Source organism: Aquarana catesbeiana, linkage group LG01 (genome assembly GCF_042186555.1).
Source record: "Aquarana catesbeiana isolate 2022-GZ linkage group LG01, ASM4218655v1, whole genome shotgun sequence".
NCBI lineage: Eukaryota > Metazoa > Chordata > Amphibia > Anura > Ranidae > Aquarana > Aquarana catesbeiana.
Genome location: NC_133324.1, coordinates 615,126,109 through 615,150,591, shown reverse-complemented (window position 1 = coordinate 615,150,591; position 24,483 = coordinate 615,126,109). Strand labels below are relative to the sequence as shown.

At 42.5% G+C, this 24,483-nt stretch overlaps 1 protein-coding gene across 6 annotated transcripts in view; it reads left to right on the top strand.

Annotated features, from left to right (window-relative positions):
* ARHGAP24 (Rho GTPase activating protein 24) overlaps positions 1-24,483 on the top strand; it is a 1,254,786-nt gene that overhangs the window by 1,131,174 nt on the left and 99,129 nt on the right. For all 6 annotated transcript variants that reach the window (XM_073600031.1, XM_073600040.1, XM_073600022.1 and 3 more), the window contains one exon: positions 13,948-14,070. In XM_073600031.1, coding sequence (XP_073456132.1) covers positions 13,948-14,070 — 123 coding nt within the window. The remainder of the gene's footprint in view (positions 1-13,947; positions 14,071-24,483) is intronic.

Genomic DNA, 24,483 nt, shown 5'->3' with positions numbered 1-24,483 from the left:
GAATTTCTCCTCCACTCCAGTTTCCTCCTCCCGACATGGATCAGCTTGCTGAAATGGGCGGAGAGAATAGGCATGCGGTGCGCCGGGACATCATTGTTGCCTCTAACTAGAACCGTTGGGCGCCGCTCCTCCCCCCCACACACACAGTGTACATTATGTCCCGATCATTGCTCAAAACTGTCAGGCAGTGGCAGCGGTTGGCAGTGGTGGCAGCAGGCGGGGACGCCTCCCCCCACAGTGGCAGAATACCAGGTCCCAGTCGCAAGTACGACCTTTGCGACCCTGGTAGATCCGCCACTGTGCCAAAGTCTTGTTTTTCCTGAAAGAAACAAAACAATTTATGCATGGCTTTCTTAACTAATGTCAAATGTTATGGCTGAAGTAATAGGCTCAGAGATGAAGTGTAAAATTTTTATAAGGGGTATCTAGGTGCAGCAGCTAAGGTGGTTAAATCTGCCCAGCTCCTGTTACCTCTGGATCAATTGTAACATTGTATGTGAATCTTTTTTTCTGCGCACTGTGTAACAGTGATTAAGGGGGAAATAAATGTTGTAAGTAGCATGACAGGGCTTGGGCATGTTTATGTGTAGAAGTTACAATGCTGTTGCTGCTGTCCAAGTGATGGGAAATCTCTCCCAGACAAATACAAAACACATTATTAATAGCTTGGGGAAGGGCTAGAACTTTGAAAATGCTTTTTTCGCTGTCCCTGCATTCCTGTTCCATCAACAACCACTTCTCTCAATTCTTGTATGGGTGTCACAGAAAGACAAAGAGAAAATCTCCCCAATATTATCACAGATAATAAGCCTGACTCATGCTTTACATTTTTCCCAATCTATCCATAATTATAAATTAGCTGGAGTTAGGCTTTAAGGTTTATGGTCTATCTTTTCTGGAATAAGCTTATTTTTACTTTATAAAACATCCCAACCACATGCATTATTTCAGTATTTCCTCTCCACCTTACTTGAGGCTTTCATTCCTACCTGCTAGTCATAACCTGGCAGGAAATGAGTGCTCACATTGTTGGATTCCTTAGGAAATGATGAGTACAGATTGAGGCACAACTGCTGATAAATAAAGAACATATGCAGTAAGGACATTCATATTATACAGTTGGGAGATGACTTGAGAAAGATACCTAGTGGAAAATGAAAAATGTCTATTTCTTTCTCGTACATTACGGGACACAGAGCAGCCATATACATTACTACCTGGGTTATACGCCACCTTCAGGTGAATGGACACTGGTAGAATAACTAAAACAGCCCCCCTCTATATAACCCCTCCCATTCAGGAAGTACTCCAGTTTTCCACCAGTGTCTACAAAGATGGGTTCTTGGGATTTGAACTTGGTTCTATCTGTGCTACAGGAGCAACCTTTTGAACGATTAAAGAGATTCCGTTTCAGTTCTTTTGACATGAAAGTTGGCTTTTCTTTTTGCAATCACTTCGGCTAGAAGGGTCTCCGAACTGGCGGCCCTTTCCTGTAAGGAGTCGTATTTGATTTTGCATACATGATAAGGTGGTGCTACATCCTCTTCCGTCCTTTTTGCCTAAGGTAGTTTCTGATTTTCATTTAAATCAAGACATTGTTCTACCTCCTTTTTTATCTCAGCCTGGCTCACGAGAAGAGAAGCAGTTGTACCTTTTGGATGTGGTGTACGCAGTCAGAACCTATTTGGAAAGGTTTGCAAGCATCAGAAGTTCTGATGCGTTTTTTGTTTTGCCGGAAGGCCCCAAGAAGGGCCAAGCAGCTTCTAAGACCTCCATTAACTTTGGATTCACCAGTTAATTACTCAGGCCAGGGCTTTTTTTCTCAGAGAATGGGTGCAGGAACTCAACCATGCCCGCCACACACACATACCTGCCAAATGGCATCAAATAGTAGCTCTTCCCTTTGCATACAACCCCTCCCTCCACTGCCCTCATCTTCTCCCCCCTCCTTAAAAGCTCCACCATCTGTCATATTTCTTACCTTTGTTGCAATATTAAGCTGAAGCACCTATCCGGCTGTAGTACCTCCCAGCATACTATACTGCAGCATACTATACTATACTACAGTCACTTGCAAGGGAGATCATGCAGTAGGAGCATCAACAGCTGGTCACCAGGGAAAAAATGGAGACCACAGAGGGTGCAGCCTACCACGCACCCTCTCCTGCCCATGACTGCACTGAACCCTGGGCACCTGTTCTGTATCTCTCTTGTCCCTGTCCGGCACTCAGTGGGATCTGACCTGTGGGAGCTACTGGGAGATAAGCTATCACTTGTAAACGCAGAAGCTTCAGTGTTACCAAGTGATAGTGGTGAGCAGGGAGCAGAAGACCTGAGCCAGAGGTGGTGGAACTGAGTTCCCCCTAGTTCCTGCTGAAAAAAAGCCCTGCTCAGGCCTATGGCCTGAATGGTAAGGCTCCTCCCTTTGGGGTTAGAGCTCATTCTACCAGGGGTGTTGGAACCTCCTGGGCTTTTCGCCTCAGGCATCAGTGGCGCAGATTTGCAAGGCCTCTACTTGGTCTTCGATACTTATGTTCACAAGTTTTTATCAGGTGGACGTTAGGGCAGCAGAGGACTCGTCTTTTTGCCGTAGCGTCTTACAGGCTGATGTATAAATCTGATGGTGTTTTCATACAGTGTGTCTACCTCCCCTCAAGGCTATTTCTCTGGGATGTCCCAGGTAGTAATGTATATGGCTGCTCTGTGTCCCGTGATGTACAAGAAAGAAAAATTGATTTTTTTCTTCATACTTACCTGTAAAATCAATTTCTTTGAGTACATCACGGGACACAGAGGTCCCTCCCCTCTCTTTTTGGGAGTTCATTGCTTGCTACAAAACTATAAATTAACTAAAAATTATTGCAAAGTTGTTAGATAATGGTAAGTGAACTGATAACTATTAGAACTGCAGGATTTCAGTTACACCTGTACATGAAAGGGTTAATACTAATTTCAGTTAAACAAAAGAAAGATGGCAGTTTCTTGACGCACAGAGCTGTGATAAGAGTTTAGTTTCCATTTTCAGCTTCATACTTCTCTTCTAGTGTAGACCAGGCTGAAATTTATTCTTTAAAGTTTGCGGCCAATTATCTAAACTTTCTTCATTGTTATGGAACTCATAATAGAGGCAATAACAGTGAACATTTTGCCTGTGACAAATTGCTTGTTGAACTATAGCTAATGCCAGTAGCGCACATTGTGGCATTTAGGTGAAGTTTTCTTTTATTTTAGTTTGTTTTTTTTAATGTGAGGATAATAAAGTTTATGAACTTCTATAGTCTTATTACCAAAGCACTTGGCATTAGACAATCACTACCACAACACCATACCAAATAGCAGCTATTCCACTGTTATCTTCAGTTTTATCTAACACTTTGATTTTAGTACACTGGATATGTGCCAGAAATGGCCTAAAGCTTAGCTCTAGACAAGCAGCAAAATACACAAGTTGAAGTACTTACTAAGCTTTTGCATTTGCCAAGAAATTTGTAGATGTTTTGGCCAGGTTCATGATTAAGGTGCACTCATGCTGGCAGTTTTAACCATGCCCAGGCAAAGTTCACTTTGTTGGTTCAGCAATGTGAGTGTTCTGAAATGTGCACAAAAAAACAGTTAAAGGTTAATCACATTTTTGAAAAGATAATAAATACACATATTTTTGCAGGAAATTTTTTTTTTTTTTTTAATGGGAGACTGTAGAGCATTGCATCTGTGATTAGTGGACCCTGGGTGCATTGTCGGGCTCTTGCAGAAACTACTTCCAGCTTTCTTGACCATAACTCTGTATGGGCTGTCAGAAAGCTGGATGAAGTGTCAGTGCTTATCGGTACTCTCATAGTTCATTGAGGTCTACAAGCTGTCTGCCTTGGTGGCAGAAAGGGGCTTATAGTTCATTTTGAGATCCCTGTGAATGAATGACAAGGATGTGCAGATGACGCCGTGCCGATTTTGAAATGTGACAGCGGGTGCAGGGGTTATGATCCCCCACCTGCTGTCACAGGGAAAGGGGGTCTTCTTGAACATGTTCAATTCTACACCAGGGGCAGCCCGTCCATTAAGGGCGCACAGGCGCCACCCCCCATCCATCGCCGCCTCCCCTATCCATGCGTCCAGCCCCTTTCAGGACACCAGCGCATAGATTCCAATGCGGGGGGCTGTTTTTTTGAAGCACCGATTAGAGCCATAGGCTCTAGTAGGCTTCAATATAGGGTGGGCTTGGGTCACAGAGAGTGCGCTCCGAGCCCACCCAGCTGTGTTACAACAGTGAATCAATATTCGCTGTTGCAACACTGATCCTCCTCCCGGCCAACCAGAAAGTGGATTTTGACATTGATCACCTGATTGGTGGAAAGGACAGGCGATCCTATTGGATGCCTAGGAGGAGGAGGAGGGGAGGAGCTGGAAACCGCCATGGAGGAGAGAACTCAGAGCCGAGCCGCTGCACCACGCTGCCTGCCACCCGCCATGATGGGGTAAGTGCCGGACCGACCGGAAAACAGCGGAGAGGGGTGCTACTCTGGGGCATGAGTGGTTGTTTGCCGCCAGCCCCCACTGTTTTACACCCTATATACAGGTGGAACATGTACTTTGTTGAAAAAGTAAACCTATTCTTTAAGCATAATGTGCACAGGATTACTTGGAAGAAGTGGTCCAGGGCACAGTTCACTTGTAATACACACACTTTTTACTTGTAGAATGTAAGGTATCAGAACTGTTTGTATTGGTTCACAATCTGTGTATGGTCAAGCAACCATTTAGGGCTTGTTAAGACAGACACTGGCACATATACTGCATGCAGGCTGCCTTTGTCTTGGCTTCTGCATGAGCCCCAATCTGCCTTCAGGCAACTGTTAGAGGTGGATGCAGAGGCAGCAGCTGCACAGGCACAGTTGCATGTCAAAATTTGACAGATCTGACCTCATACTGCCCCCTCCTGCAAGGCTGTCAAATTTTGACATGCAACTGAGTCAGTGTAGCCACTGTGTCTGCATCCACATGCATAAGCTGTTTGCACACAGTCAGCTCAGATGCCCATCTGAACAAGGCCTTATTCTTCAGCAAATATGAATAAAGACAACCTGCCGCTCCAGGTAAGGCAAAGAAGCCTAATGGGGTGCCCGTCCCAGCTCACCTCCGTGTATAGCAGTGAATGAAGAAATGGCTGCACACCTTGGCTAATTCCAAAATTCTTTTTTGGAGTTCCCAATGTGACACCACAGGACACCGACAGGCTGCATGGTTAACGCGTTTCACACTCTAAAACTGAAGCATAATCATAACATAGGTATGCCCAACTGATGCATCTTAAATAGATCCACCCCCATCTAACTCAGGTGTCAGATGGTATTTATCAGAGACTCCCTATTCATAAAGAAAGTAATATAGAATAAAGTGTTTCCATAGAACCCAATACTAACAAACGAAAACATATGAAAAAAAAAAAAAATATATATATATATATATATACCGGAAACAGAAAATGAAAAGAATATACAAAAGGGAAAAAAGAGAAGCAAGGACAAAAATATGGAAATAAAAATGAAAATAAATGGTAACAAGTCAATTGATATTTGAAACTGAAGACAGTGTAAAACATTAAAAATATTAACTAGCTACGACTAAGACTATTGCGTCAGCTTTATTGTTTTATTGTCACTCTGATGTACCAATAAACGACACTTCAAGGATCACAGTTTTGCCGACTCTTCTTATTACTATTACAAATAATAATATAAAAATATTAGGTTAGATGAAAAAAAAGCAATCAATAGATCCTACAAGAAAGTATCAAATGTAATGTGCTTATATAAGCTGATTGCTCACCATCCAAACCTGTATCCAAACTGAACTAAACAGTACAATGTGTGTGGTCGCAAATTAGCTACACAAGTACCGATAATATGTACACACTTATTCTTCAGCAAGCCATAATACCAAGGAAGGACTGAGGTTGGGGGGGAGGGGGCTTTCGCTCCCTAATCCAATATTGTTAGTCAGGCTGAAAAAAGTTAATCTATTGCACCCAATAGTAAGCTAATAAGATATCTTGGTGCCCTGAGTGAAGAAATTTTCCATTCAGACATCGATCAATGTGTGACCAGTAGGCAATGACACATGCTGGGCATTATATAGCTACACATGTGCTCCCATTTCAGACCTGTCAATCAGAAAAAAGTCTTCCAGCACTGACTACCTTTACAGATCATGTGACCGAGTGCTGAAAGCTACAAACGAAGCTGAGGCTGGAATATGTGAAGGTGTGTCATAATAAACTTCTTTATGAGCATCCACCTTCCACCATGGCCACTAACCATTGGTGCACAATGGCACACTTTTGGATGTATTTATAAAGAAAACTCACATAGATGTTAATCTACTGGAACGGCATGTAACTTTATTCTGTGCGAATGCGGGAAAGTCGGGTGTAATTTGAATTTGTGAATGAAGAAACTACTACATTATGGCCACTAGATGGCACTGACTATCATAGGAAAGAAGTATGCTGCTCAGCTCTATGTGTCAGTATTTTCTGTATTCACACATTCAAATAGCAGAGAACAAAGATTGAGAACATTCAATTTCACCACTTTATTAGGTACACCTGTTCAAATGCTTAGTAACACAAATTGCTAATCAGCCAATCACGTGGCAGCAACTCATTGAATTTAGGAACCTGGACGTGGTAAAGATGATTTGCTCAAGTTCAAACCGAGCATCAAAATGGGGAAGAAAGGGGATTTAAGTGACTTTGAATGTGGCATGGTTGTTGGTACCAGATGGGCTGGTCTGAGTATTTCAAAAACGGCTGTTCTACTGGGATTTTCACACACAACCATCTTCAGGGTTTACAGAGAATGGTCCAAAAAAAAGGGAATATCCAGATTGTGTGGACAAAAATGTCTTGTTGATGTCAGAGGAGAATGGGCAGATTGGTTTGAGATGATAGAAAGGCAACAGTAACTCAAATATGCACTGGTTACAACCAAGGTATGCAGGATACCATCTCTGAATGCATAACACATCCACCCTTGACGCAGATGGGCTACAGCAGCAGGAGACCACGATGGGTGCCACTCCTGTCAGCTAAGAACAGGAAACTGAGGCTACAATTCACACAGGCTCACCAAAATTTGTCAATAGAATATTGGAAAAACCTTACCTGGTCTGGTGAGACTCGATTTCAGCTGCAACATTCAGATGGTAGGGTCAGAATTCGGCGTAAACAACATGAAAGCAAGGATCCATCCTATCTTGTATCAATGGTTCAGGCTGGTGGTGGTGGTGAAATGGGAAATGTTCATAGCACACTTTGGGCCCCTTAGGACCATTTGAGCATTGTTTAAACGCCACGGCCTTCCTGAGTATTGTTGCTGACCATGTCTATCCCTTTATGACTACAGTCTACCCATCTTCTGATGGCTACTTCCAGCAGGATAATGCACCGTGTCACAAAGCTCAGATTATCTCACCACTGGTTTCTTTACTCATGAAAATGAGCTCACTGTACTCCAATGGCCTCCTCTGTCCAATAGAGCAACTTTAGGATGTGCTGGGATTATAGAGATATTGTAGAGATTTGCATCATGGATGTTCAACCAAAAAATCTGCAGCAACTTTGTGATGCTATCATATCAATATGGACCAAATTCTCTAAGGAATGTTTCCAAAACCTTGTTGAATCTATGCCACAAAGAATGAAGGCAGTTCTGAAGGCAAAATGTGGTCTAACCCGGTACTAGCAAGATGTACCTAATAAAGTGGCCGGTGAGTGTATATATACAGTATATATATAGATAGATAGATAGATCGATAGATATATATAGATGTATATATATCTATATATATAGATATATATATATATTTACACATTAATATGTTTCCATTCTTATAGAAAACGTTATATGTGGTTATCTCACTGGATTGTTAAACACTTGCTTCTAAAGTGTGCTATGGAAATGTAAAAGCCCAGAAAAAGTTTCTGTTTGTGAATGACATGTGGGTGGCAGCAGCAGAATTTTAAGTCTCAGCACTGATAAGCCTGTGAATGACCGAGCTGCAGAGCTGTGCTCGGATATCATTCTCCCTTACTGGCTGACAGTTTTTGGAATACCGCTCTTTATATCTGATGACAGGATATTTGCTGATCTCCCGCGGCTTTGGATAGGATTACAGTATGCTCTTACTGGTAAGCTTGAGATGATATTGGATTCCATCCTAGATAAGTCCTCAGTATTTTAAGAAAATGTATTTTTATAATAAGAACAATAAAAGATTTGGGATGGTTGTATAAAAAGGGAGGGTTGTTTATTATAGCATGGAATCTGTTAATGGAGTATGTTTGTCAACATCATAAATCCGAATGATTAAACCTGAGTCTGAATGCCAAGACCGAAACATGATTTTGACAAGTTATATTTGTAAGCTGCAATGATTCTTGGCTTATTTAGTATAAACTTGATGAGTAGAGGTGCACCTGCCAACTGGAATCAATTAGAAATTTGTCTTCAATAAGTGATGAAGCTATCTGATTGGTTGATTTTGGTTACTGCATTTGGCACAACTTCATTGCTGTTTGCAATGTCCTACTAAATAAGTCTGTTAGATGCTTACTTAAAGTAGTATTGCAGTCAAAACTTTAGGGTAAAAAACACCCTAGAACTTTACTAACCCCCCATCCCCACCCAAACACTTATCAGATGTCCTTGTATCCACTGCTGGGTGCAGGATCAATCAACACCACTCCCCAAACTTCCTGGATCCCTAGCAGCACTGATGGTTGTAGAGCAATAGGCACCTGTTACCACCAGTCAAACTGCAGGGAGAAGGGAGGAGGGGTACTGTGTGTCTATGGATGCAGATAGCTTGGCTCAGGGAGAGTGAGTACATGCATGGGTGTCACCTTAGCACTCACTACCTAAGGAGACACCTTCCAATAGAGAGAAGGGACTATGGCCTTAGGCAACAAGAGGAAAGGGACATTTTAGAATAAAAGGACTACACATAATAGGTATATGTGGACCTTCTCTTCTGAAATAAAACATGTTTTACCTTAGCTGTTGACTTTTGGCAAAAAGTCTAAGTTTGCATACAGTAATAGTGCTGTTCATCAACTTAGTCTGCATGTTTTTTGGGAAAGAACTAGTGTATCTGAGGCAGGTGATGGTTAGGAATATTAATGACTTACATGAAAAGTACATGTTTTTTTTACAGTTTAAGGTAGGCATCTAAGAAGGCTTTGCCAGTTTTGCTGAACACACTGTAAAGAATCTCTATGGGCCACAGTCCTATTGAAAATCTTTGTACTGTGCTCAGCAAAACAGAAAACAGTCAATGGCATGCACATACCATGGGGCTTTGTTGTAGGGTAATTAACCCTATAAGCAGTGGTACGTGAGGACCACTCTGAGTTGGACAAATGGAGAGGTGCTGGGTACATCCACAGAGTTGTGCAGGAAAGCTGCCTGGGTTGGTGCAGAGCACAGGACTGCTTCAACATACATCTCCAGTGTTTGTCTTATGATCTATGATGTCCAGTTACTGTGCTGAGGGATTACATTTAGAAGAGTCCTTGGGCAGCCATGTAGGTCTGTCTTAATAGGGGACAATCCAGAATGTGCACTAATGCCCATCCTCATTTATGTATACCCCAGGCTCTGTGCAATACACTAAAAGAATCACACGCAAAGTAGATAGCTCTGTATTTGAGGATGCTGGGAAGTTCTGTGCTGGGACATCATTGGTGTTATCTTTGCTTGAATTACTGGCTTTACATCTAGTGTGGTCCTCTCTCTGTTGGATTTATTTATTTCAAAAGTTGAGGAATGCAGTAGGAGGTGCTGGAACATAGCAAGATTGTGTAAGCGAAAAATCTGCTATAAGATGTTTAATTTTAAAGCCGAACTTCAGGCAAATGGTTTCATACACATATTAAATACATGTCTTACTAGCCAAAAGCTTTGCGGTCCTGTCTATTCAATCCTTCGATTTATGCATCATCATCACAGCCTGGTGACCTGACTTTTCTCTGCTACAGTTAAGCAACACCTGCTACCAGGCTGTGATCGGACAGTGAAGGAGCAGCAGACTGATAAGGTCATCTCTTTGTACTCTCCTCCTGTCTGCAAATTTTCTGTCTGCACACGTACATTGCAGAACACCCTAAGTGCTTTCCCTCCTTCTGCCAGTCTAAGTGCTACTGTACAGGGGCTAACAGGAGGCTGAAACCATGTCACACTCTGGTATTCATACTAGTTTCATTAAACACGTGTGGAAAAAATGCAAAAACGGCTCTGACAGCGTAAAGTTTCATTTTTTTTTATTTTATTAAAAATAACAAACATGTTATACTTACCTGCCCTGTGTAATGGATTTTCACAGAGCAGCCCCAATCCTCCTCATCTCCTCTCCTGGCTCCTCCCTCCTGTTGGGTGCCCCCACAGCAAGCAGCTTGCTATGGGGCACCCATGCCGAGTCACAGCTCCTTGTATCCATTCAGACACAAAGCTGCAGCCTGGCCCTGCCCCCTTTCTGTTCTCATTGGCTGGCTGACTTTGATTGACAGCAGCGGGAGCCAATGGTGACACGCTGCTGTCTTAGCCAGTGAGGAGGTCCGAGACATTCCTAAAGCATTGTTGGAGCTAGAGGGACCTCAGGTAAGTATGAGGGGGGCTGAGGGGGGCTACTGTACACAGAAGGTTTTTTATCTGAATGCATGGAATGCATTCAGATAAAAAAAAACCCTCTGCCTTTACAACCACTTTTAAAGAAAATTCATTGCCTACATATGCATTTAGCAGAAGATGCTTGATTATAATAGGTAACGTTCTGGAAATTCATCTGGCTGCTAAATGAAAATGATGGAGAACACTTCTGCATATCCTAGCTACTGTATGTTTTCCCGAGTTATAAATATAACAGGTAGGCTTATTTTTTTTTAAATACATATTATATTCTGCTTTTATACTGTAGTTGTGATATATTTGAATTGTTAGGGTAAATGCAGATAATATTGTTTTAAAGTACCTGCAATGAATTGTCTTACAAACATTCCCTTCACCTTTTGCTGTAAGGCCAATACTCTGTTTGTGTAACCTTTAAAAGCAATTGTTGGGTGTAAGCTCTGTAGAGTGGGGCTTGGGTGGATTTCAGTTGATGATGTAAGGCAAGAGCACAGCTGGATCAGCAGTTATTTAAAATAAATACACAATTTATTTTACTCTTTTCAGTCTTTGAATGCCATGGATTCTGTATGTGCAGTTAGTGTTGCTTCAGTCCTCTTCTACAATGCCATTTCTGTAATAGTTGTCTTATACCAATAAATGCATTTTTATTATGTTAATATTTACCTTGGACTACATATACTTGTGTCCTTAAGAGCACATTCACACGTCTGCAGTATCACACACTCAGTTAATGTGCATTGCATTAAGACAAGACTCAACACACATGCACAAAAAAACTGTACTTTTTTGGAGAAAGTGGAGTGGGATCCTTCATAGTACTTTTTATTATCAACAATACACCATTACATGCCACAATAATTCACCCAAGACCCAAACATTCTGATCCGGAATATCCCTATTAAATCATTATTTGATTCTTATTTACCCCCCCCCCCCCAAAAAAAAAATGGGGTATAATATAAATTACTGTCATATTTAGAAAAAAAAAAGAAAAAGAAAAACATGATTGGTAATAGTATAATCGTGTAACCATCTCTAAATACAACAAAAAAAAGGTGAAAAATAGATTACCGTCGTTTTTTGTTTTTTTTTTAATAAAAAGGAAAACCTGATCGGTAATATAAGTGATATAATCGTGCATCCATCATTAAATACAAAAAAAAGGGTGGGGGCTCCGGTTCACTTGGTTGGGGGAAAGTGATAAGGTGTAAAATGAAATGCTTCCTCAAACATGTATAACCAATACCCCTATACCATATCATTCTATTCAATTCTTACTAACCAGTGTTAAGTGCTAAAAAAAAAAAGAAAAATGTATTGTGTTTAAAGGAAAAGAAAAAAAAACACAAAAACACAGAAATATATTCAATTTTATAGTGTAACACTCACAAAACCCCATAAAAAAAAAAAATGATATTGCAATTTTTATTAATAATCTAATCCACATTATACTGTGTCTTAATAATGTTTTCCCAAACCTAGTGTATTCGTTCTTAGGTTATTGTTCCCCTCCCCTCACTTAAGAAACAATCCTCCCCTCCAGTATCCATTTTATCCCCTTCCCAAATGCTCTCAGTATGTTATTTCAGTTATCTCAATTCAAGAAACGAAAAAAAAGCCACTCCCCCCATGCCAGATGCATCCAAACCTTATTTCTACCATGATAACACTACCAGAACAGAGTGTAATGCCGTGTACACACGGGCGGACTTTTCGGCATCAAAGACGGACTTTTGACGGACTTCCGCCGGACTTTCAAACGAACGGACTTGCCTACACACGATCACACCAAAGTCCGACGGATTCATACGTGATGATGTACGACCGAACTAAAATAAGGAAGTTGATAGCCAGTAGCCAATAGCTGCCCTAGCGTCGTTTTTCGTCCATCAGACTAGCATACAGACGAGTAGATTTTTCGACCGGACTCGAGTCCGTCGGAAAGATTTGAAACATGTTTCAAATCTAAAGTCCGTCTGATTTTTGACCGAAAAAGTCCACTGCAGGTCCGATGAAGCCCACACACGGTCGGATTGTCTGAAGGATTAGTCCTGTCGGACCAGTCTGGTCAAACAGTCCGCCCGTGTGTACACGGCATAAAGCCATTCTGCCCAGGTATGACTGTGTCAAACCCCAATCTACGAGAGTATTGACTCCACTATTATCACTCTATGTGAAATGCCTCCTCCACTTTATCCTACCAAACCCTGGCCTATTTGATAAAATGTTTAGATATAGCCTACACACCTTGAACTTGTATGATATTATCCGACTGTCCTTAAGTTTTCCCCCATGTAGGATCCATTCTTTACTTCTGTCTATCCGGATCTTTTTACTGCAGTCAGGCATAGTTACCATTGTGTTATTTAATTGTCTTTATTCATTTTTTGGACTATTGTTTGCACCACTTATATCTTTCAATAAAATCTTTGAACAAGAATGTCAATGCACGATAATGCACATATGCAGCATATTAATGTGAGTTGTATGTGGTACCTGAGGCAGGAACATTTAATAGTATAAAGCAAGATGGCAGAATATAATGCCACTACTGGATAGTTTTTTGTTGGTAATATTGTGGTGTTGGGAGATTGTTATGATCACAAAAGATACTATTAATGGAGGAGATGGTATTATGATGTCAGTAGATACCCTTATGTTGCCAGGAGATACTTTTAGCCCCTGTTTACAGTGCATGCGGCTTTGAAATCGCACTACTTCAGTTATGGTGCAGAAATATATTTTCATTGTGACAAGAGACACTATTGTAATTCAAGTGGACCTCATTATGGTTCTAGGGGACGGTACAGCTGTGCTGTAGGATACTGTAACAATGCTCTTGGTGTGACATTACCAAGTTAAACCCCACCAATGTTCTGACTTTGCCCACTAGTTACCTTGTCTTAGCATACTACTATTTCACTCCAAGGGTTGTGCCCAAAGATGCCCCAGGTTTTTTGGGGCCTTGCAATGCCCCTTGCAGAGCCTTGATTGATTCAGGGTGCTGTCCCTCCATCTACCAGTATGATTACTGCTGTGCAGGAGATTACAGAAGACTGATATCAGAACACAGTCAGATATTTATGCTAGTTCTACGTAATGTCTATTTGATAATTTATGAATTAAATATTTCTATACATCTGTATGGAATGCAACTTTAAGTAATCAGCTTATCTTTATATTGCTGCAACCATCCCCTTTTGTACCAAATCGGAAGTATCGTGTAACTTCAAAGATGTTTACAACTCTTTGTTCTAATTTGCAGGGGGAGATCGGGAGCGGATGACTGCAAATCATGAAACATACCTTCTTATGGCCAGCACGCAGAATGACATGGAAGACTGGGTGAAATCTATCCGCAGAGTCATATGGGCACCATTTGGTGGAGGTAAGATTAAAGTGGTTTTAAAGGCTGAAAATGTATTTTCTTAGGGCATTCCTCGCAATAGGGTTTACACCCTAATGGAAAGAATTAATATAATGCAAATTTTTGGAACAGATATATATTGTGAGACCCTGCCACTATATAAATGGGCATAAAAGTGACACTGGATTCCAGTGGTGGCCCATCCATAAGGGGCACAGGTGCGCCACCTGCTGTTTGCCAAAATTCTGTGTAAGGCACCGGTGTGCAGGGGTGATATAAGCTTGTTAAGAGTTACTGCAGTGGCAGGTGGAGTTGGAGTTGTTGCAGTTGCCAGAGCCAGGAGGGAGGTGTGCTCCTTTCTTGAGACCAAGGCATTATCCTCGAGACAGAATTCCATGTGGGAGAGGTTCCAGGCCATTGGACTGAGAAAGTCTGGGAGACTGCAGCTGAGGACACTGGGAGAGAGTCCAGGGGAGCCAGAGGAATCTGTGAGTCTCAGAGGTGTAAGAGCACCTAATCAGGAGAACCTCTACCTAAGAGTGGGCCTGTGCAGCAAGGTACTGCAATTAAACCTGAGTTAACTTAAGAGCCAGGCAGCTTGGCATTATTAATTTGTCGTGAAGCTGAAACCCCTGTGTGGGAAACCTGACTGTCTTTTCTGTTTCCTTTTAATAAAAGTGTCCTTAACTATTTTCCTGTCTGCCGTGAACTCGCTGTACAAATGCATCTACCACTAGAGCTAACACCCCCATATCACATTACGCAGTGTATCATTTCTGTAGTATATCAACTCCTCGTTTATAAAAGGATAAGAAACATTTGCTAGCTCTGGTGTAAATACAAATATAGCTTTGAGGATGAGCCAGTTTTCCTTAAAGATGGAATTCCAGTACACAATACATAATTTTTCTGTCTTGAGAGGGACTGGGTATTACTTTTAGTCAAAATTACACATGAATATGAAGGTAACACCTTTAATGACTAATTGCAGTAGAAACCAAAACAGGCCTTCAAGACACAAGCCACTTTGTCAGGCAGATTACAAGTAAGGTGTAGAAGAAATGTCAATTTTAAAGCATGCTGTCCTGTTGAAGTGCAAATGAGGAAGAAGAGGTGGTAAATATTTGAAACTAGGCAGAGCATTCAGCGAAAAATAATACATAAACAATAGCGAGGAGGCTTAATACATAAGCAAGATGTTTGTGATAGATTGTTTAGCTACGAGCAAGCAGTCAGGCTGCAAAGAGCTGTTTATTAGTATATCAAATTGGACCTAGTATCAGATACATTTTTTTCATGCATGCTAAATAATGTGTAAGCTTAACACTAATGCCCCGTACACACGGTAGAATTTTCCGATGGGAAATGTTGGATGTGAGCTTGTTGTCGGAAAGTCTGATCGTGTGTATGCTCCATTGCTGTCGGACTTTGCGCCAACAAATGTTTGCTACTAGATTCTCAAATTTTCCTCCAACAAAACTTTCTTTTTGGAAAGTCTGATTGTGTGTACACAAGTCCGTCACACAAAAGTCCATGCATGCTCAGAAGTAGAAGCGGCCGGTCTTGTAAACTAACGTTCGTAATGGAGAATTAACATTCGTGATGTGGCAAATTAGGAAATCTCCAAATGCTCTTCTTCTTTAATGGGATAATAATGAAGCTGCTTTGCTGGTGATACTGATGGAGGTATTGCAAATTAATTTTCAAAGGCTTTTTTTTTCAAGTGATATCAAGAATATTAATAATAATAGCGCAAAATAAAAAACGCAAAAAGAAAAGCGCGAATCGACACTCACCAAACTTCTACTAACACAAAATTAGCAGAAGGAGCCCGAAGGGTGGCGCTAAAGAGCTGAAAAAAAAAGTCTAGTACGTCAGTACGTTTGTAATTGTTGGCCAACATTTGTGTGACCGTGTGTATGCAAGACAAGTTGCAGCCAACAACCTTCGAACCAAAATTCCACGGTTTTGTTGTCGGAAAGTCCGAACGTGTGTACAGGGCATAAGACCCCTTGCACTGGGGGAAGAATTACCTAGCTGCTGTGTGGCCCTCCCAGCATTTTAGTGCATCTGTCAAAGTCTATGGCAGGCTGCAGCTGGACAAGGCTGATCATCAGTGTTTCCTGCGTGTAGGCCCCTACGCATTGAGAGACGCTCCCATACATCCCTTCTGGGCACAGTAAAACACAGAGAGGAAACCACAGCAGCTAGACACCCCCTGTTCAAGGGGCCTTATTGGTATTTGTGAGATTACTGTACTCCCCCAGACAATGCCTTTATTTGCCTTTCTTCCAAGAGGCACAGCTATGTTTAGTCATCATTCAAAATCAGCATTAAGATGCTGCATATAGATGACTACACGCATAATTCTTGGCTATGTTCACCTGTGTTGTCTCACTCCTATCTGCTTCCTTTTATATTCCGACTTTATGATGCTTCAGTCTAAATGACCAAAAGGGTACAGGAGACTGAGAAAATGCATCCCTTTGCCTGCAGCTGATGACTCTATGCTCCCAGATTTCTCTACTCAGTCTAGGTAGACACTTGGACTGCTATTTAATGATAAAAGGTACCCTTTTTGGAACAATTATCTTGCTGTCATACACGCGATATATCATAATTTCACGAATAGGTTTAATTTTAATTAGAGTTCATAGAATGAAGCTACACAGTTAAAATACATATCTGGGGACTTTATTAGCTGGTTTGAAATTCTGTTTGGCTTGTGGTCCGTGTTAGCCTCTGCTGCAGCAACAACACAACAAGGAGGATAACATCGGTAATACAACACCCACAGACTGTGGATTAGACAATGGAGGGGAGGCAACACACAGTGGTGAAGTCATCCATATGCTTATTCCTCCTATTAACATGTTCACTGTCAGCACATGCAGGCATCAGAGCCTGATTAGCTCCTAATGCTTATGAGCTCAGCTTGATGCAGATTTTCTTGCTATAAAACCCTTGTTTCAGGATAGAGTTTATAGTTATATCTGTAAGCAGAGTAGCCATATTTGCACATTTAATATGCTGGCTGACTCTTGCTTTGGTATGTTACGTACTGGTTGTGGTTTATCACTCCTTCTCTTAATGCACATGTTGACCAACTACCGTATTTATCGGCGTATAACACGCGCCAGCGTATAACACGCACCCCAAGTTTAGGAGAGAATTTTAAGGAAAAAAACTTTTAGGAGGGAAGTTTAAGGAAAAGAAACTTACATTAAAATGCCCATCAATGCAGCCTCATCAGTGTTCATCTGCAGCCTTGTTAGTGTCATTGCAGCCTTTTCAGTGTCAGTGCAGCCTTGTCAGTGCAGCTTTGCCCCAGTGCAGCCTTGTCAGTGCAGCCTTGTCCCCAGTGCAGCCTTGTCCCCAGTGCAGCCTTGTCCCCAGAGCAGCCTTGTCCCCAGAGCAGCCTTGTCCCCAGAGCAGCCTTGTCCACAGAGCAGCCTTGTCCCCAGAGCAGCCTTGTCCCCAGAGCAGCCTTGTCCACAGAGCAGCCTTGTCCACAGAGCAGCCTTGTCCCCAGTGTCCCTGCAGCCTTGTCCCCGCCGCCGCCGCCGCCATACACATACTAGTACTTTTAAATATGGCGCCGCGGAGTTCGGAGGGACTCGGGGCCGGCGGAAGTGAACGAACGCCGCCGAGATACACATAGCCGAGGGTTCTCGGCTCTTTCCGGCGCCGCTCACAGTCCCGCCCTATGATGGACATAACACAGGTCCAATGGCGGGACTGGGCGTGACTGTGAGCGGCGCCGGAAAGAGCCGAATACACTCGACTATGTGTATCTCGGCTCTGTGATTTCGGTGGCGCTCGTACAGCACCGCCGAGTCCTTCCGAACTCCGCCGCGCCATATTTCAAACTACTCGCTATGTGAATGTCGGCGGCGATCGCCGAAATTCACATAGCGATAGCGGGGATCGGCGTATAACACGCACCCACGACTTTCCCCTGATTTTAAGGGGAAAAAAGTGCGTGTTATACGCCGATAAATACGGTAATTGAAAACAATTCTCAATTTATGTTGCTATCTATGCTATCTATTCTCAACAATTGTTAGGCAAGGATGTAAACCCGATTCATGAAATCTGACCTAGGCACATCTATCTGTAGTGTTTACTTATCCCTCTCCAAAGCCCTGAGTTTTGTGTCTTTCTGCTGTTTTGTTCCTCTGTTATTAGCATGATAACTTCTGACAAGTTCTCCAAAACGAGAGATAAAACCAGCCTGAAATTTGTATCAGGGTGGGTGCGTTAAATAGATTAGCAGAGAGCTGATCTATTCACAGCACAGCTCTGAAAGTATCTTCAGTCTTCTGCCGATGTGGCATGGGGGTGTGTGTCTTTCCTCCAATCAGCTGTCACACAGTGTAAGCCAAGACTACACTCCTACTGCTGAATGAGAAAGTAAAAATTCTAACACGATATAGGAATTCTAAAGACTATAGCAAGCTGAAGATAGCAGATATACATGTAAAACTTATGTAGGGAGATTTGTTTCATCTCTGTATATCATCTGAGGCTGTTCACTTCAATGGGTATAGGAGAGGGTTTATATCCACTATAAGCTGATCTACCCAACACATAGTAGCTAACCCATGAATCTTTTAATGTAATACAGTAACAAAAATGTGGGAAATTATCGTTAGGCAATCGCAAATGTATTCTATTTCCACTGTGAAGTGGTGCATGGGCAGCTTTTTCTTGTAGGTGCTACTCTGCCTAGCACATTACTGAATGCATCATACACTTTATAAACCACACACTGGTAGTTTGTCTATACAAAAGATGTGTTGGCACTTGTTTCACTTTATATGACCACAGGAAAATGTGCCTTTTTTTCTCATTAGAGCCAGTCATCCCTGTATAGTGCCAGTTCTAATTCCCCAGATATCTTGTAATTTTGATTGAACCCTCCTCTACAAGTTCAACTCACCAGCACCCATTAAAAGCTGAGCTGTTGGTTTTGGTGGATTTAGTTTTGGAATTCTTCTAACAACGTGCATGTCATATCAGAAGTTAACATTAGGTAACCACTGCAGTAAGAATTCAAATTACCGTATTTATTGGCATATAACACGTACAGGCGTATAACACGCACCTTCATTTTAGGAGGGAAGTTTCAGGAAAAAAACTTAAATTTTAAATTAAGAACTTTGAAGCAAAATAAGCGTCAGTGCCTATCAATGCAGCCTCACCATTGCCCATCTGCAGCCTCACCATTGCCCATCTGCAGCTTGATCAATGTCCATCTGCAGCCTCACAATTGCCCATTAATGCAGCCTGATCAATGCCCATCTACAGCCTCACAATTGCCCATCAATGCAGCTTGATCAATGCCCACCTGCAGCTTCACAATTGTCCATAAATGCAGCTTGATCAATGCCCAGCTGCAACCTCACCATTGCCATGAATGCAGCCTGATCAGTGCCCATCTGCACCCTCTCCTCAGATTACTGCTGCCTCGGAGGTGACAGGGAGGGGGCGGGACAAGCGCTGTCAGATTACATACAGCGAGAATCTCCTGTTTACTTGGCAGCCTCTTTAATACAAAGTCCCACCTCCTGGACCGGCTTCTATGATAGACAGAACACTGGTCCAATGCCGGCCCAAGAGACTTGACTTCCTATTACAGAGGCCGCTGAGTAAACAGGAGATTCTCGCTGTATGTAATCTGACGGCTCTCGTCCCGCCCCCTCCCCATTCCCTCCTAGGCAGCCCAAATTGCAGTATCGGCGTATAACACGCACACACTATTTGCATCCGATTTTCAGGGTGAAAAAGTGCGTGTTATACTCCAATAAATACAGTAATCACGCACAGGGCCGGTACGGGGGGGGCAGAAAGGATGGATGCCCTGGGTGGGAACATTACTGGAGGAAGAGGGGCGCAAGAGAAGTGCCAGCAGTGTGCTGCTACATAGATGTACACACCGGCTGCGCTACATAGATGTACACACTGGCTGCGCTACATAGATGTACACACCGGCTGCGCTACATAGATGTACACACCGGCCGCGCTACATAGATGTTCACACCGGCTGCGCTACATAGATGTATGTACACACCGGCTGCGCTACATAGATGTACACACCAGCCGCGCTACATAGATGTACACACCGGCCCGCTACATAGATGTACACACCGGCCGTGCTACATAGATGTACACACCGGATGCGCTGCATAGATGTACACACTGGCCGAGCTACATAGATGTACACACCGGCCACGCTACATAGATGTACACACCGGCCGCGCTACATAGATGTACACACCGGCCGCGCTACATAGATGTACACACCAGCCGCGCTACATAGATGTACACACCGGCCGCACTACATAGATGTACACACCGGCCGCACTCCTGCACCCGACGCAAGCCCAAGACCAGCCCCGCCCTGCCCTTCACTTGCCTGTCAGGCGGTGTAATCTCCGCCCGACAGGCGCTTCCTAGTCCCGGGTGGCGTAATGTCACTGACAGGCCGACCGGGAGGTGGTATGAAAAAGGAGAATGGAGTGCTGCCACCTGCCGGAGCTGTGACATCCATGACATCCGAGTGCAATCGGAGAAGGAACCAAGCAGGGCATCACACAAATGACATCTGTAGATGGCATAATTAACTCTTGAATGGGGGGCAGGGCAGCGGCTGAGGGGAGTTTGCTTAATTAGCAATATTATTTGTAATATGCGGTATGAAGGGGGTTAACTGCTTCAGCCCCGGAAGATTTTACCCCCTTCCTGACCAGAGCACTTTTTGCAATTGGGCTCTGCGTCGCTTTTACTGACAATTGCGCGGTGGTGCGACGTTGTACCCAAACAAAATTGACGTCCTTTTTTTTCCACAAATAGAGCTTTCTTTTGGTGGTATTTGATCATCTCTGCGGTTTTTATTTTTGTGCTATAAACAAAAAAAGAGCGACAATTTTGAAAAAAACACAATATTTTGTACTTTTTGCTATAATTAATATCCCCATATATATATATATATATATATATATATATATATATATATATATATATATATAAAGAAAATTTTTGCTCAGTTTAGGCCGATACGTATTCTTCCACATATTTTTGGTAAAAAAATTGCAATAAGCGTATATTGCTTGGTTTGCACAAAAGTTATAGCGTATACAAAATAGGGAATAGATTTATAGCATTTTTATTATTATTATTTTTTTTTTACTAGTAATGGCAGCGATCTGCGATTTTTATTATAACTGCGACATTATGGTGCACACATCGGACAATTTTGACACATTTTTGGGACCATTGGCATTAATACAGCCATCAGTGCTATAAAAATGCATTGATTACTGTAAAAATGTCACTGGCAGTGAAGGGGTTAACACTAGGGGGCGATCAAGGGGTTAATTGTGTTCCCTAATGTGTGTTCTAACTGAAGGGGGGAGGGGACTGACTAGGGTAGATGACAGATCGCTGTTAATGCTTTGTATGAACAGACGATCTGTCACTTCTCCCCTCAGAGAACCGGGAGCTCTGTGATTACACACAGAGCTCCAGGTTCTCACAGTGTTACGAATGATCGCGGGGGCCCGGCGGTCATCGAGACCGCTGGGCACTCGCATCGGCTCTGGGGGCGAGCAGCCCCTAGTGGCTGCCTTAGGAGCCGACGTAACATGACGGCAAATCGCCTGCCCATGCCATTCTGCCGCATTATAACTGCGGCAGGTGGTCGGCAAGTGGTTAATGAACTGTCACTGATGCATTAGTGACCAGTGGCAGTTAATCAACCTCTTTGTGCTGCTTTATTGCCACTGGTCACTAATGCATCAGTGACATTACATTAACCCCCCTTCCTGCTTCATATTACAAATACCATTGCTAATCAACCACTTGCCAACCCACCGTAGGTGGCAGCTACAGGCATCGAGACGTACCCACACGTCGCTGCCTGTTTTTGGCACATGCTCCTTCCGCCTACTCCCCTGTGATTGTACACAGCGGGAGTCCGTCAGCAGATCCCAGCCAATGATTCATGGCCGGGACCTGTTGATCGCCTGTGTCCAATCACAGCCCAGAGCTCTGTGTTGACTGTCAACACAGAGCTCTTGTACAGAGGGAACGATCGTTTTTTTTCTTCCCCATGCAAAGCAGGGAAAATAAACAAATCAATCAGTAGTACAAAGCAGCACAAATTACACATTGTTAGGCACGCAATTAACCCCTTGATTGCCCCTAGATGTTAACCCCTTCCCAGCCAGTGTCACCCGACTTTGAAGCCGCCCCACATAGGGCCACTTCAGCGCAGCTTGCAAACAACTTATTTAATAGAAGTCAATGAAAGCTGCTCTGAAGTCACCCCCAAGGAACCTTTTTCTAAGTCGGAGTGTCTTGAGTCGCTCCAAACGGTTTCATTGCACTGAATGGAGTGCGACATATCTGGCGACTAAGTTGCCCATGTGCGTTTGTTTCTGTGCAGTTGGTCACGCATGTGCATATAAATTACATACATATATATATATATATATATATATATATATATATATATATATATATATATATATACACACACACACACACACACATCATTATATATTGCCTTTTTATATGGTTCCCCTTTCACAATATTTTTTAATGATTCCCTTCCTCATCATATATACTCAATATAATATACCATAATATAACATAGATCCATTGATGTATATTGTTCACCATTTTAGTGTTTATTGTTGATGTATACATACACAATGAGTGATGTGCCATCAAGCTGCTATGCTTCATCTGCATGCAGTGATATTAGCTAATTGCGTTGCACATCACTCTTGATGTTTTTGCATCATGTCTTTGATTCAGTTTGCGCTGTATGTCAGTCTTCAGTTTTTTCTTTTTCCTTTTTGTGTCCCCAGTACGCTGTTTTTTTATATTCATTATGTCATTTTATAAGCTCAGTGCTTCTCTTTGACCTGCTCATGTCCGCCCATAGTCCCGCCCAAAGCCAGCTCACAGACCAGAAGAAGCTCTGCTTCTAGAAACCTTTAGTCATTGCTTAAAGAAGGAACCAATCAGCTGTTCTGAAACGTGTCGCATGTTGCTGACATAACTTCCAGCTTGCTGGCCACGCTGGTTGCTGGTCCTTTCCTGCTGAGGTTACTTCTTGGATTATGCTTCCATGCTGTCTCAGACAGCCTAGCTGTCTTCCCAGTATCCAGGAGAGTTGTGGCTTCCCTCTGTCGGCCACTTCAGAATATGCTGCCATAGAATCACACCTGCGGATATCACTGAGACTCCTTGGGACTACCAGAAGGCCGGACCACCTGCTATATTACTAATATGATGTGCTTATACCCATCCACCCTTTTGTAAGTGTTTTTAACCCTTTTGGGAAGCAAAGTTTTACTTCTGCACTTGGAGGCACCTTTTTTTCTTTTCATTATATATATATATATATACAGTGGGTATAAAAAAGAATCACCCCTTTAAAATAATCACTTTTGTTGGGATCTGTTGGGATATGACCGTTTGTGGACTGCAGTCTTTCCACAGATTTTCAGTGTGGGTTTAAGTCTGGGCTCCGACTAAGCCTTGCAAGAATATTCACCTTTTTATCCTTCAACCACTGTGTGGTCATTTTTGCTGTGTACTTTGAGTCATTGTCATGTCATTGCCATAAATCTTCTTCCCATTGACAACTTTCTGGCAGAGGACAGCAGATTTTCCTCAAGAATTAGATAGTATTTTGCCTCATCCATTTTTCTTCTATCTTGACAAGTGCTCCAGTCCCTGCTGCAGAGAATCGCCCACATAACAGGATATTATCACCTTGACACTTTACTATAGGAATGTTGTTATTTGGATTTTGAGCCGTATTGGATTTCCACCAGACATATTGTTTGGTGTTGAGGCCAAATCATTCAATTTTAGTCTCATGTGACCACCTTAAACACACCTTGAAGATACTGAGGCCACATGGAAAAAGGCGTTATGGTTAGATGAGACTAAAATTAAATTATTTGGCCTCAACACCAAAGGATATGTCTGGCGGAAATCCAATACAGCTCACCATCTAAATAACACCATTCCTACAGTAAAGTACGGAGGTGGTAATATCCTTTTATTGGGGTGTTTCTCTGCAGCAGGGACTGGAACACTTGTCAGGATAGAAGAAAAATGGATGGGGCAAAATACCATCAAATTCTTGAGGAGAATCTCCTGCCCTCTGCCAGAAAGTTGTCAATGGGAAGAAGTTTTACCTTCCAACATGACAATGACCAAAAGCACACAACAAAAGTGATCACACAGTGGCTGAAGGAGAAAAAGGTGAATATCCGTGCATGGCTTAGTCAGAGCTCAGACTAAAACCCCATTGAAAATCTGTGGAATGACTTGCAGTTCACAAACGGTCACCATCAAATGTAACTGAACTTGAGCAGTCCTGCAAAGAAGAGTGGGCAAATTTTGAAAGTC